The sequence below is a fragment of the Scyliorhinus torazame genome, chromosome 25 (assembly GCF_047496885.1).
Source record: "Scyliorhinus torazame isolate Kashiwa2021f chromosome 25, sScyTor2.1, whole genome shotgun sequence".
NCBI classification, from domain to species: domain Eukaryota; kingdom Metazoa; phylum Chordata; class Chondrichthyes; order Carcharhiniformes; family Scyliorhinidae; genus Scyliorhinus; species Scyliorhinus torazame.
This window is the reverse complement of record NC_092731.1, coordinates 46,098,643-46,112,161: the sequence shown is the minus strand read 5'-3', so window position 1 is coordinate 46,112,161 and position 13,519 is coordinate 46,098,643. Positions and strand designations below refer to the sequence as shown.

At 47.0% G+C, this 13,519-nt stretch overlaps 1 protein-coding gene across 1 annotated transcript in view; it reads right to left on the bottom strand.

The window, feature by feature from the left end:
* LOC140402507 (equilibrative nucleobase transporter 1-like) overlaps positions 1 to 13,519 on the bottom strand; it is a 104,834-nt gene that overhangs the window by 6,992 nt on the left and 84,323 nt on the right. The window contains exons 10-11 of the mRNA XM_072490366.1: positions 12,384 to 12,503; positions 11,475 to 11,667 (exon numbers count right to left, since the gene is read on the bottom strand). Coding sequence (XP_072346467.1) covers positions 11,475 to 11,667; positions 12,384 to 12,503 — 313 coding nt within the window. The remainder of the gene's footprint in view (positions 1 to 11,474; positions 11,668 to 12,383; positions 12,504 to 13,519) is intronic.

Sequence of the window (13,519 nt, the reverse complement as noted above, 5' to 3'; positions counted from 1 at the left end):
GGGACGGTCTTCACCTGAACTATTCTGGGACCAGTGTTCTAGCGAATAGGATAAATAGGTTGGTCACAAGGACTTTAAACTAGCAAGTTGGGGGGGAAGGGAAATGTAAAGCAATGAACAGTATAATGGTTAATGGAGATCAAGGCAGCAGGTTTCGTGACAGGTTATTATGTAGAGATATGGGTTCAAAGACAAGGAAAATTAGGAGGAAGGGTAAGAGGAAAATAAATTGCGAAAAGTTACTGATCAAGGTGTTAGGATTCATAACAAAGACATAAAAAACAGCATAAGTGTACTTTACCTGAATGCTCGTAGTATATGAAATAAGGTAAATGAGTTGATGGCGCAAATCATCGTGAATGACTATGATTTAGTGGCCATTACTGAAACATGGTTAAAAGATGCTCACGACTGGGAGTTAAATATCCAAGGGTATCAGACTATACGAAAGGATAGAATGGACGGTAAGGGCGGTGGTGTAGCTTTGTTGTTTAAGGATGGCATCCGGGCAATAGTAAGGGATGATATTGGTGCTATGGAGGACAAGGTTAAATCAATTTGGGTGGAAATCAGGAATAGTAAGGCGAAAAGGTCACTGATAGGAGTAGTCTACAGGCCACCAAATAGTAACAGGATGGTAGGGCAGGCAATAAGCAAAGAAATAATGGATACATGTAGAAATGGTACAGCCGTTATCATGGGAGATTTTAATCTGTATATCGATTGGTTTAACCAGGTTGGTAAAGGCAGCCTTGAGGAGGAGTTTATAGAATGTGCCCGGGATAATTTCCTGGAACAGGTTGTAATGGAACCTACAAGGGAACAAACGGTCCTAGATCTGGTCCTGTGTAATGAGGCAGGATTGATTAATGATCTCATAGTTCGGGATGCTCTTGGAAGGAGCGACCACAATATGGTGGAATTTAAAATACAGTTGGAGGATGACAAGGTAAAATCAAACACTAGTGTTTTGTGCTTAAACAAAGGCGATTACAATGGGATGAGAGAAGAACTAGCTAAGGTAGACTGGGAGCAAAGACTTCCTGGTGAAGCAGTTAAGGAACAGTGGAGAACCTCCCGAGCGATCTTTCAGTGTTCAGAAAAGCTTCATACCGACAAAAAGAAAGACGATAGAAAGGGGAAAAATCGACCGTGGATATCTAAGGAGGTGAGGGAGAGTATCAAATTGAAGGAAAAAACATACAAAGTGGCAAAAATTAGTGGGAGACTAGAGGACTGGGAAGTCTTTAGGGGACAACAGAAAGCTACTAAAAAAGCCATAAAGAAGAGTAAGGTAGACTATGAAAGTAAACTGGCTCAGAACATAAAAGCAGATAGTAAAAGTTTCTACAAATATATAAGACAAAAAAGAGAAGCTAAGGTAAATATTGGTCCTTTGGAAGATGAGAAGGGAGATTTAATAATAGGAGATGGGGAAATGGCTGAGGAGCTGAACAGGTTTTTTGGGTCAGTCTTCACAGTGGAGGACACAAATAACATGCCAGTGGCTGATGGAAATAAAGATATGATAGGTGAGGACCTTGAGATGATTGTAATCACTAAGGAGGCAGTATTGGGCAAGCTAATGGGGCTAAAGGTAGACAAGTCTCCTGGCCCTAATGGGATGCATCCCAGAGTGTTAAAAGAGATGGCTAGCGAAATTGTAAATGCACTAGTGATAATTTATCAAAATTCACTGGACTCTGGGGTGGGCCCAGAGGATTGGAAAGTAGCAAACGTGACACCCCTGTTTAAAAAAGGAGGTCGTCAGAAAGCGGGTAATTATAGGCCGGTAAGCTTAACTTCGGTTGTAGGGAAAATGCTGGAATCTATTATTAAGGAGGAAATAGCGGGGCACGTGGAGGGAAATTGCCCCATTGGGCAGACGCAGCATGGGTTCACAAAGGGTAGGTCATGTCTGACTAATTTCGTAGAATTATTTGAGGACGTTACCAGTGCAGTAGATAATGGGGAGCCAATGGATGTGGTATATCTGGATTTCCAGAAATCTTTTGACAAGGTGCCACACAAAAGTTTGCTGCATAAACTAAAGATGCATGGCATTGAGGATAAAGTGGTAGCATGGGTAGAGGATTAGTTCACTAACAGTAAGCAGAGAGTGGGGATAAATGGGTGTTTCTCTGGTTGGCAACCTGTAACTAGCGGGGTCCCTCAAGGATCAGTGTTGGGCCCGCAGTTGTTCACAATTTACAGAGACGATTTGGAGTTGGGGGCCAAGTGGAATGTGTCAAAGTTTGCAGACGACACTAAGATGAGCGGTAAAGCAAAAAGTGCAGAGGATACCGGATGTCTGCAGAAGGATTTGGATAGGTTAGGTGAATGGGCTAGGGTCTGGCAGATGGAATTCAATGTTGCCAAGTGTGAGGCTATCCATTTTGGGAGGAATAACAGCAGAATGGATTATTATTTAAACGGTAAGATGTTAAAACATGCTGCTGTGCAGAGGGACCTGGGTGTGCTGGTGCACGAGTCGCAAAAAGTTGGTGTGCAGGTGCCAAAGGTGATTAAGAAGGCTAATCGAGTTTTGTCTTTCATTGCTAGAGGGATGGAGTTCAAGACTAGTGAGGTTAGGCTGCAATTGTATAGGGTGTTGGTGAGGCCGCATCTGGAGTATTGTGTTCAGTTTTGGTCTCCTTACCTGAGAAAGGACATATTGGCACTGGAGGGAGTGCAGAGGAGTTTCACTAGGTTGATCCCAGAGTTGAGGGGATTAGATTATGACGAGTCGTTGAGTAGACTGGGACTGTACTCATTGGAGTTTAGAAGGATGCGGGGGAATCTTATTGAGACATATAAAATTATGACGGGAATAGACAGGATAGATGCGGGCAGGTTATTTCCACTGGTCGGGGAAAGCAGAACTAGGTGGCATAGCCTCAAAATAAGGGGAAGTAGATTTAGGACTGAGCTTAGGAGGAACTTCTTCACCCAAAGGGTTGTGAATCTCTGGAATTCCTTGCCCAGTGAAGCAGTTGAGGCTCCTTCTTCAAACGTTTTTAAGAAAAAGATAGATGCCTTTCTAAAGAATAAAGGGATTTGGGGATATGGTGTACGGGCCGGAGAGTGGAGCTGAGTCCACAAAGATCAGCCATGATCTCAATAAATGGCGGAGCAGGCGCAAGGTGCCAGTTGGCCGACTCCTGCTCCTAGTTCTTCTGATGAACTGGGGTTGTAAAGGGAAAGCATCACTCGCTGCCCTACTGCAAACTCAGTGGCGTGTACTGTTTTGTCGAACCAAGCCTTGCTCTGTTTCTTCCTGGTTCCAAGCCTCACAGCTGCTGCGAGCTGGGCTGCCTTTATGTTCTCTATTAACTCTTGTACAGCATTTTCCTGTGTGAGGGCGGTGACTGAGGGGCTGGCCAAATCCAGTCCTAATAAATACTCTGTCCCGGGGCGTCCGGTCATGAGGGGTTGGGGGAGGTGTCCTGTGGACGTGGATACCGTGTTTCTTAGGAACATTAAAGAAATGGGAGAACTGAATCTCAGGTGAACAAAGAACAAAGAACAAAGAAATGTACAGCACAGGAACAGGCCCTTCGGCCCTCCAAGCCCGTGCCGACCATGCTGCCTGACTAAACTACAATCTTCTACACTTCCTGGGTCCGTATCCTTCTATTCCCATCCTATTCATATATTTGTCAAGATGCCCCTTAAATGTCCCTATCGTTCCTGCTTCCACTACCTCCTCCGGTAGCGAGTTCCAGGCACCCACTACCCTCTGCGTAAAAAACTTGCCTCGTACATCTTCTCCAAACCTTGCCCCTCTCACCTTAAACCTATGCCCCCTAGTAATTGACCCCTCTACCCTGGGGAAAAGCCTCTGACTATCCACTCTGTCTATGCCCCTCATAATTTTGTATACCTCTATCAGGTCTCCCCTCAACCTCCTTCGTTCCAGTGAGAACCAACCGAGTTTATTCAACCGCTCCTCATAGCTAATGCCCTCCATACCAGGCAACATTCTGGTAAATCTCTTCTGCACCCTCTCTAAAGCCTCCTCATCCTTCTGGTAGTGTGGCGACCAGAATTGAACACTATACTCCAAGTGTGGCCTAACTAAGGTTCTATACAGCTGCAACATGACTTGCCTATTCTTATACTCAATGCCCCGGCCAATGAAGGCAAGCATGCCGTACGCCTTCTTGACTACCTTCTCCACCTGTGTTGCCCCTTTCAATGACCTGTGGACCTGTACTCCTAGATCTCTTTGACTTTCAATATTCTTGAGGGTTCTACCATTTACTGTATATTCCCTACCTGCATTAGACCTTCCAAAATGCATTACCTCACATTTGTCCGGATTAAACTCCATCTGCCATCTCTCCGCCCAAGTCTCCAGACAATCTAAATCCTGCTGTATCCTCCGACAGTCCTTATCGCTATCCGCAATTCCACCAACCTTTGTGTCGTCTGCAAACTTACTAATCAGACCAGTTACATTTTCCACCAAATCATTTATATATACTACAAAGAGCAAAGGTCCCAGCACTGATCCCTGTGGAACACCACTGGTCACAGCCCTCCAATTAGAAAAGCATCCCTCCATTGCTACTCTCTGCCTTCTATGGCCTAGCCAGTTCTGTATCCACCTTGCCAGCTCACCCCTGATCCCGTGTGACTTCACCTTTTGTACTAGTCTACCATGAGGGACCTTGTCAAAGGCCTTACTGAAGTCCATATAGACAACATCTACTGCCCTACCTGCATCAATCATCTTAGTGACCTCCTCGAAAAACTCTATCAAGTTAGTGAGGCACGACCTCCCCTTCACAAAACCGTGCTGCCTCTCACTAATACAATGCTGTTGTTCTGTTGCACGATTTTCCTGAGGGTGGCTTTAGAGTTCTGTTCATCCTCTCCACAATGCCACTTGACTGGGGGTGGTATGCTTTGTGAAATTTTTGTCTGATTCCGAAAATTGTGAGGACGTTTTTCATTACTCGTCCTGTAAAATGGGAGCCCTGATCAGATTCTATACTGCGTGGGAGGCCCCCTCTTGTGAAGATGTGCAGTGTTAGTATTTTAGTTGTTGTCTTGGCCGTATTCGTTCTCGATGGGAAAGCTTCCACTCATTTTGTGAAAGTGTCGATGGCCACCAACACATACTTACAACCATTTCTGTACGGGGTGGAGGGGTAGGGGTCCTATGTAGTCTATCTGCAAATTCGTCCAGGGGCCATTAACGGGGCATGTGTGACTAAGCTGAGCCTTTTTTGCATATCTGTCCGGACTGTCCTGGGCACAGATTAAGAAATTTTCAATGTCGTGAGTAACATTGGCTTTTAAATCAGGCCACCAGCAGAGCGGTCTGAGGTGGGCTAGGGTGGGTTCAATGCCTCGGTGTTCATGATTGTCATGGAACTGACAAATAATCTGGTTCCTGTCCTGGCTGGGAACTTCATAAATGCCTTCTTTTAAAATCACACCGTCATGTGTGGTGATTGCGTTTTTAAACTTGTCAAACGGGGCTGGGAAGCTTCCTTTTAAAACATCCCTGAATTTTTCATCTTCCTTCTGGGCCTTTGCTAGATCCTGAATGTTGGTCTGTGAGACCTGAACCGCGTGTACTGGGGTGCTCTCGGGGGTTACCAAAAGTAACCATGCCTGGAACCTGCCTTCGCTAGGGCGTCTGCTTTAATGTGACGGGGAGGTGGGGGGGGGGGGGGGGGCAGGAAACGGTGATGACTGCGAACCTTAATTATTCCGTATTTTCTATTTTTGGCTGTCTCTAGGATATGTCGGAGTAATGGGGCTCAGGGTAGGGGCTTTCAGTGTGCAGAAAGAAATCCTCTAGTTTCCCACAGGGGTATGAATTCCGTCAAACTATTACAGACATACAGGCTGTCCGAATAGATGTCTGCTGGGGTCGGGAACGAGTCGGGGTGGTCTACAATATAAGCAATTGCTGCCAGTTCTGCTGCCTGCGAGCCTAAGTGTCCTGCAACTTTAGTGAAATCTCATCTAGGGCGCGTCCCTGCGCGTCCTCTGCATAAATGCCGCAAACGGTAATTCTCTTTCCGTTCAAAATGTGTAGGAGCCGCCCACAGAAGTTTTCAAGGATGCGCACGTGTCTGTGGGCTGGGGTTTCTGGGGTGTACTACCTGTTTTCGTGGGAGGTGTGTTGTGTTTTGTGGTGATGATCTCACACTCGTGAGGGGTTCCTGCATATTGCAAATTATCGGCTAGGATGGTGTGGGTCTTGGTTCTTTTGACTGTAATGTCCCGTCCCTGTAAAAGAAGGGTCCAACGGGCTGCGCCGATTTGGCTGACTGTGCCATCTTTAAGTCGACCGTCTAATAATAGCTGTATTGGGGTGTGTTCAGTGAGAATGGTGATGGGGTTGAGTCCTGTAATATAGGTGACGTACAGTACTGTACTGCCCAAAAGGCAGGTGCCTTTCGCTGGCAGAAATTCCTTGCTCGACAGGATCCAACACGCGTGAGGCGTATGGCATGGGGCATAACTGATCCTGGCATTCCTGGAGGAGTACGGCCGATAGGGTTCGGTCGGTGCTTGCAACTTCGATTGCGTACGTGGAAAGTGGATCTGGGACCTGTAGTGCGGGGGCTGTGCTGAGGGCTCTTTTTAAAGTATCCACGGCATCAGTGTGCTGTGGAAGCCATTCCCAAGGTGCCTTTTTCTTGAGACGGTCGGATAGGTGTGCTGCTTTTGTGGCGAAACCGTCGATGTGGTTTCGGCAGTTACCAACTAGTACTAAAAATGAGCGGAGGGCTGAGACATTGTGGGGAAGGGGCAATTTAACGATTGAGTCAATTCTCTTTTGCTCGATCTCGCGTTTATCATGAGTGATTACTGTACCCAAGTAAATCACTTTTTCCTGCAAGATCTTGCCCTTCTTGGGGACGACTTTACAACAAATTTCTTTTAGGAGTGCTAGGAGTTTGGTGAGAAGCGATATGTGCTCTCCCTTTGTGTCTGTCTGTAGTAACATGTCTCCTACATACTGGACCAGACAATCGGGGCGAGAAAATTTTGCGAGTCCATTTGCCAGTTAGCGGTGGAAAATGGAGGGGGAGTTGTGGTAGCCTTGTGGAAGGCACGTCCACGTATACTGTTGTCCCTGAAACGTAAAGGCAAATTTGTACTGGCACGCTTTATCCAATGGAATGGACTAAAAGCCAATACTAATGCCCAAAACCGAAAAAAATTTTGAGCATGGTCTCGGGACTCGTGGCTACGGTGGGGGCTGCTGCTGGGGTTACTTTGTTCAGTTTCCGGTAATCAATGGTCAGTCGCCATGATCCATCGGGTTTCCTGACGGGCCAAATTGGTGAGTTGTTTGTGGAGGCTACTGATCGGAGTATGCCTTGATCCAGGAAACTCTCTATTACTTTTGAGATTTCTCCCTCTGCCTCTTGGGGAAAACCATACTGCTTCTGGTGTCTGGGGTCGGGACCTGTAATGTTCACAAAGCCAGCCAATTTGCCACAGTCGTGCTTGTGCTGTGCAAATGCTGCTTTGTGTTCCTGCAGGACTGCCCTAACCTGTTTGTCTGCACTAATGGCTCGAGGGTCGAACCAGAAGTCTTCTACTGAGCTAATCCTGTTTTCATAGCGTCCAACTGTGAGCGTGGCGGGGCCTCGAGCTGCCTTTGCCATTCTCCATACACACTTGTTAACTGGGTCAAAAGAAAGGTTGTGGGAGCTCATAAAATCGATCCCTCGGATATGTTCAGCTGTCTGGGGTAGATCGACCGAAACTACGGGGTGTTTAGTTGTAATGTTCCCTATTTGTATCGCTACAGGGGCTGTGATGTGTCCTTGTTGTAAATGACCTATAAAGCCGCTGAGTGTGACGGTATCTGTTGTGGGCTATGTGTCTCGTTGAAACAACTTGGAGGAATTGAGTGTGGTGCGGGACCCTCCTGTGTCCCAAAGAAATTCTACAGGGTGTCCCCGAACTTTGCCTGCTACGACCGGGCTACCGGACTTTTCCCAAAGGGTGTCGCAGACCCAAGTTGGGGAGCCCGAACACCGTCAGTCAGTGTCGTTCATGTCTATGTTCTCTGAGCGGGCGCTAACGCCATGGATTGGCTTTGCCCTATTCCTATTTAGGGTGCCTGTCTGTTGGCTTCTCTGCTGCTTTTGGGGCGCGTTGCACTCTCGTGCAAAGTTGCAAAGTGTCCTAATTGTCCACAGTTGTAACATTCCTGGGGTTTTGGCTGTGGTGGGCTGTGCCTGCCCTCATTTACCCATGCGGGGTTCTGGTGCACTTTAACTGGATTCATGTTCTATGTCTGCCTGCTCATCCTCAGGTTTTGCAAATGTGGTTTTGCCTTGGACTGAATGCTCCCAAGCGTGGGATAATCGCTTCAAAACCCATTTCTCGTTGTGGGCCTTGTCTGAGGGATTGTAATTTGCGCAAGCTCTCTGTCCTGCGTCTGTCATGTGAGAGACCAGGATTTGAGTCCATTTGGCGATGTTATCTGGGGACAAATGGGCGTGGGCTAACTCTCCGAAAACTGCTGTGAAATGTATCCACAAGCGTCCAGCAAACGCTGTGGGGTGCTCTGTCTTCTTTTGCCTCCACTTGTTTCGGCCTTCTACGGGGTCTCCTCTGTTGTAGCTGATCGCATCAAGGATCGCTGTGTGCATCTCTTGGAGTGTGCCTCCTCCTACATTCTGTGGGTCGGGAAGGGCTGCCACGACTGAAGAGTCGAGGCTTAAAACTGTGAGCTTCACTTGCTCCTTTTCGTCCAGGCCGTACATGGCAGCCTGCTCTTTAACTCTAGCGAAAAACTGGTGGGGGTCTGATGTGGGAAGGAATGGTGTAACGTTTCCACACGCGTCCCGTAATTGGGTCACGGTTAATGGGGTTGTATATAGGAAATCTCCTTCTCCTGCGGCCCTGCGGTGTGTGGTTACAGGATTCATGGGGTGCTTTCCTCTTTTGGGGTTTTTCTTGCATACATGTCCCATGTACGTATCTGTGGGCAGTCACATTTAACTCCTGCCAACCGGGGCCGTTTTCCTGGTCTAATTGGGGTCCAAACGTATTTTGAAACACATTCTGAACGGAAAGCAGAGATTGCAATTCTGCAATTTGCTTCGGGCACTTTGCGTGATCTCCCGAGCTCTGCCTTTGTTCCATCGTGGAAGTGTGGAGCGCTCGTAGGGCTGCTTTCAAATCATTGCACTGTTTCTGCAATTTCTCTACCTGTTGCTCGGTTTCTTGTCTTACCAAGACCGCACGTTTCGTGTTCTGGTAGGCCTTATCATATTGCGTCTGAAAACTACTCAAATAGGCGAGACAAGACTGGTGTGCCCACTTGGCATCATCCACCTCTCTGTCCCTCGCTGCTAACTGTTCTCTCAAATCTTTATTCTCTTTCTCAAACTCGCTCACATCTCCCTCACTATTTCTGTCTCTCTCCTCTATCTCTCTACGGAGCATCCTAACAACCTTCTCTGTGCCTCGTTGTGGATCTCTGACCGGTTCTCCCACCAAGTATGTCCGATACTCCCAGGTCCTGTTTCCTCATTGTCACAGAATTCGCTCCAAAAGGGCCATCCTTTTCCTTTGAAATATTTCCTGATCTCATCTTCCCAAACGGGACACTGTCCTACTCTACTGGTCGCTGCGACCTTTAATTCCTGGGGGTTCATAAGGCGTTCCATTGCCTTCATTGCCATTTTCTCTATCTGGGTTCTCTACTGAATTTGGAACAGGGGGGTGATAAAGTGGTGATGTAAACACGGGTACGGCTTATGCTAATTTCCGGCCTACAAAACACCCGACAGTTTTCCGCAACAAAATCTCTCAGGTTTACCTTATATCCCTGTTAGTACGCATGCATTAACACACTTCCGAATCTCAGAGGTTTGATCAGTATTGTTCTTACACTTGTGGTTTTTCTGTTTCCAATTGGATTCCAATTCAAATTTGGGTTCTCTCGGAGTGGTTAGGCCACTTCGAAGTCAAATCCCACCAGAGTCACCAGTAAATTGTGTTTTTCTTAATTTGGCTCTGAAGATGGCGGCCAATATGGTCGCCTTCCTTAATTACAATTACCTTTGATCTAGAGTCGCCAGGTATGAACATAGAACATAGAAAATACAGCACAGAACAGGCCCTTCGGCCCACGATGTTGTGCCGAACCTTTGTCCGAGATTAATCATAGATTATCATTGATTTTACAGTGCAGAAGGAGGCCATTCGGCCCCCTGAGTCTGCACCGGCTCTTGGAAAGAGCACCCTACCCAAACTCAACACCTCCACCGAAACCAAGGGCAATTTTGGACACTAAGGGCAATTTATCATGGCCAAGCCACCTACCCTGCACATCTTTGGACTGTGGGAGGTATCTTTCGATACCGCCACAAGGTTCAAAACCGAAAACTGATCAAAGAATCGATACACCAGTTAGTAAGTTCAAACTCAATGTTAATTTATTTACACAGTCAAATATACTCATGCGGAAAACTCTACAGACTAAACTGTCACTACTGTTAAAGCCTATACTTAGCTTCGGGTGCCCACTCAGTCAGAGGAACAATGGCCGTTGTTCGGTTCTGAGGCTGCTGGGGTCGAGTTGGTACGGAATAACAGCTAGGAGCGTCTGTCTGGTAGCGTGCGTTGACCTTTGACCTTGGACTTACTTGTTCTGATGTTGCTGTCGGGCAGGTTTCTCCTCGGTGAGAGCCGGGGCCGCAAGAGAGCTTGGTAAATTCTTCTTATACCCAAAAGGGGCTTCACGCGCTTTTGGGCGGGCCTTGAACTTGGTCCCAATTAATTGGGCCTTTTCCCAATCGTTCTCATCGATTTCCTCCAATAGAGGGGTGGGTGCCCTGATTGCTGGGCGTGTCCCAGGTGACCGTTGGCTGCTTTGTTCTGGTCTCGTCTGGCGCCGGGGTGTCTGTATTGGTATTGTTTACTTAAATGTTGCCTTTTCGTTCCCGGGGATGGCTCATTAGTATGGAAATGGTTTGCAGCATCGGTCTTGTCTGGGAGCTATGGCTCCAATCAACAGACAAACCTTGCAGCTGCTTGTTTTCTCAGTATTGTCCATTTTCCCTGCAATCTTGGCAAAGTGTCCATTTTGTAATCGGGAAGTGGCCATCCCAGATGGCTGCAGGGCAATTTAGCACGGCCAATCCACCTAACCTGCCCATCATTGAACTGTGGGAGGAAACCTGAGCACCCGGAGGAAACCCACGCAGACACGGGGAGAACGTGCAGACTCCGCACAAACTGTGACCCAGCGGGGAATCGAACCTGGGATCCTGGCGCTGTGAAGCCACAGTGCTATCCACTTGTGCTACCGTGCTGCCTGAAACGAGCTCTGTTTTGGGGAATGAATCGTAATTCCTGCACTGAACCTCCAGGATATACTATGATGGGAGTCAGAATGGGCTCAATGGTGTGGCAATCCCAGTCTCAGCATCTGAATTTTGCTGCAAGAAATGTGGTTCCCTCTGTGGGTGTCGACTTACGCAATGGCGATGAATGAAGCGTTTCCCCCTAACAGGAATGAGCGATCGATCACCTGCAGGGCAAAAGTCAGGTACTGAACCTCTGTCACAGGGATCGAGGCGGTTATTGTGTACAGGACACACAACATGACAGTGATGGCGAGAGACAGCACCGCTGATTCCATATCAGCCAGTCTTTGGGAAATGGGCGAGTCTGAAAAATAAACAAAGAGAAATTCAACCATTTTAACCTCTCAACGTGAGGGAGTGAATCTATCAAAATGCATGGGGCGCAAAAATAATACATGGAGACAAAGGGGAACACCACACCACAGCATAATCAGGGACAAAATCACACATCCAATTCCGTACTCAGTGAAATCCAGCAGCATTCAATCCTTCTGTAATGAAAGACACAGTAACATTCTTTAGTATCAAGGAAGTCAAAAGTTATGGCGTTTGGCTCAATCTGGAACTGAGGCCATAATCAAATCATAAATCAGTGTGGGTGACAGAACAGTTTCAATGCTCCGACTTATTTTCTCTCTTTCCGAATCCGTACGTTTGCATGTTCCTTTGTTCATAGAATCGTAGAATTTACAGTGCTGAAGGGGGCCATTCGGCCCATCAAGTCTGCACCGGCCCTTGGACAGAGAGCTCTACATAAGCCCACACCCCAAACTATCCTTGTAACACCACCTAAACCTTGTGGACACTAAGGGCAATTTATCATGGCCAATCCACCTAATCTGCACATCTTTGGACTGTGGGAGGAAACCGGAGCACCCGGAGGAAACCCACGCAGACACAGGGAGAACGTGCAGACTCCGCACAGACAGTGACCCAAGCCGGGAATCGAACCTGGGACCTTGGAGCTGTTAATTAGATTACCGATATTGGAGAGGAGCTGACTGTTAAAATTCGGATTACCTGACAAGGCGCCTGACGATTTTCCTCTGCGTTTGTGTCGGTCCATGATCAGACCATTCCAGGGAGCACATAAGATGCCACCCAACTGGGCGAAGGCAAAGGCATTGGTCAGACTGCTGACTGAGAGAGAGAGAGAGAGAGAGAGTGATAGAATTAGCATCATCCAGGTATCCACATGACTTGTCTTCATTTCTCATCAAGCTTCTCATGAAACATGAAGTAAATGTTTTGGTGACTGCCTCTAAAGTGTTCCACTGGGACAGGAATATTGGTCTCGGTGTGCATCGGGTTTGGAATCTTTGTGACGACCTCAATAGAAAGTTTGGCAAATTGTATTGGGAGTCACGGTCAAGTTTGGGAGTCCCACAAACAAACAGACAGACTGACAAATAATAACTCAAAAAGCGTATGCTGATATCTGCAGATGGGCAAAGAGAAAGATAATTCATCAAGCAAGCTAGGAAGGCAGTGCAGGTGTCCTCTGCGGTCATCTCCCTGCAAAACAGATATACCGCTTTGGATACTGTTGAGGGAGATGGCTCACCAGGGGAAGGAATATTAGGAGAAAAGTTAAGAGGAAATATAACTTAGGAGAGGTTACTGATCGAGGTGTTAAGATTCAGAACAGAGGTAAAAAAGCCAACATAAGTGTACTTTACCTGAATGCTCGTAGTATTCGGAATAAGGTAAATGAGTTGATGGCGCAAATCATCGTGAATGACTATGATTTAGTGGCCATTACTGAAACATGGTTAAAGGATGGTCACGACTGGGAGTTAAATATCCGAGAGTATCAAACTTTTCAGAAGGACAGAGTGGATGGTAAGGGAGGTGGTGTAGCTCTGTTATTTAAGGATGACATCCGGGCAACAGTAAGGGATGACATCGGTGCTATGGAGGATAAGGTTGAATCCATTTGGGTGGAAATCAGGAATAGTAAGGCGAAAAAGTCACTGATAGGAGTCATCTATAGGCCACCAAATAGAAACATTATGGTGGGGCAGGCAATAAACAAAGAAATAATGGATGCATGTAGAAATGGTACAGTAGTTATCATGGGGGATTTTAATCTACATGTCGATTGGTTTAACCAGGGCGGTCAAGGCAGCCTTGAGGAGGAGTTTGTAGAATGTATC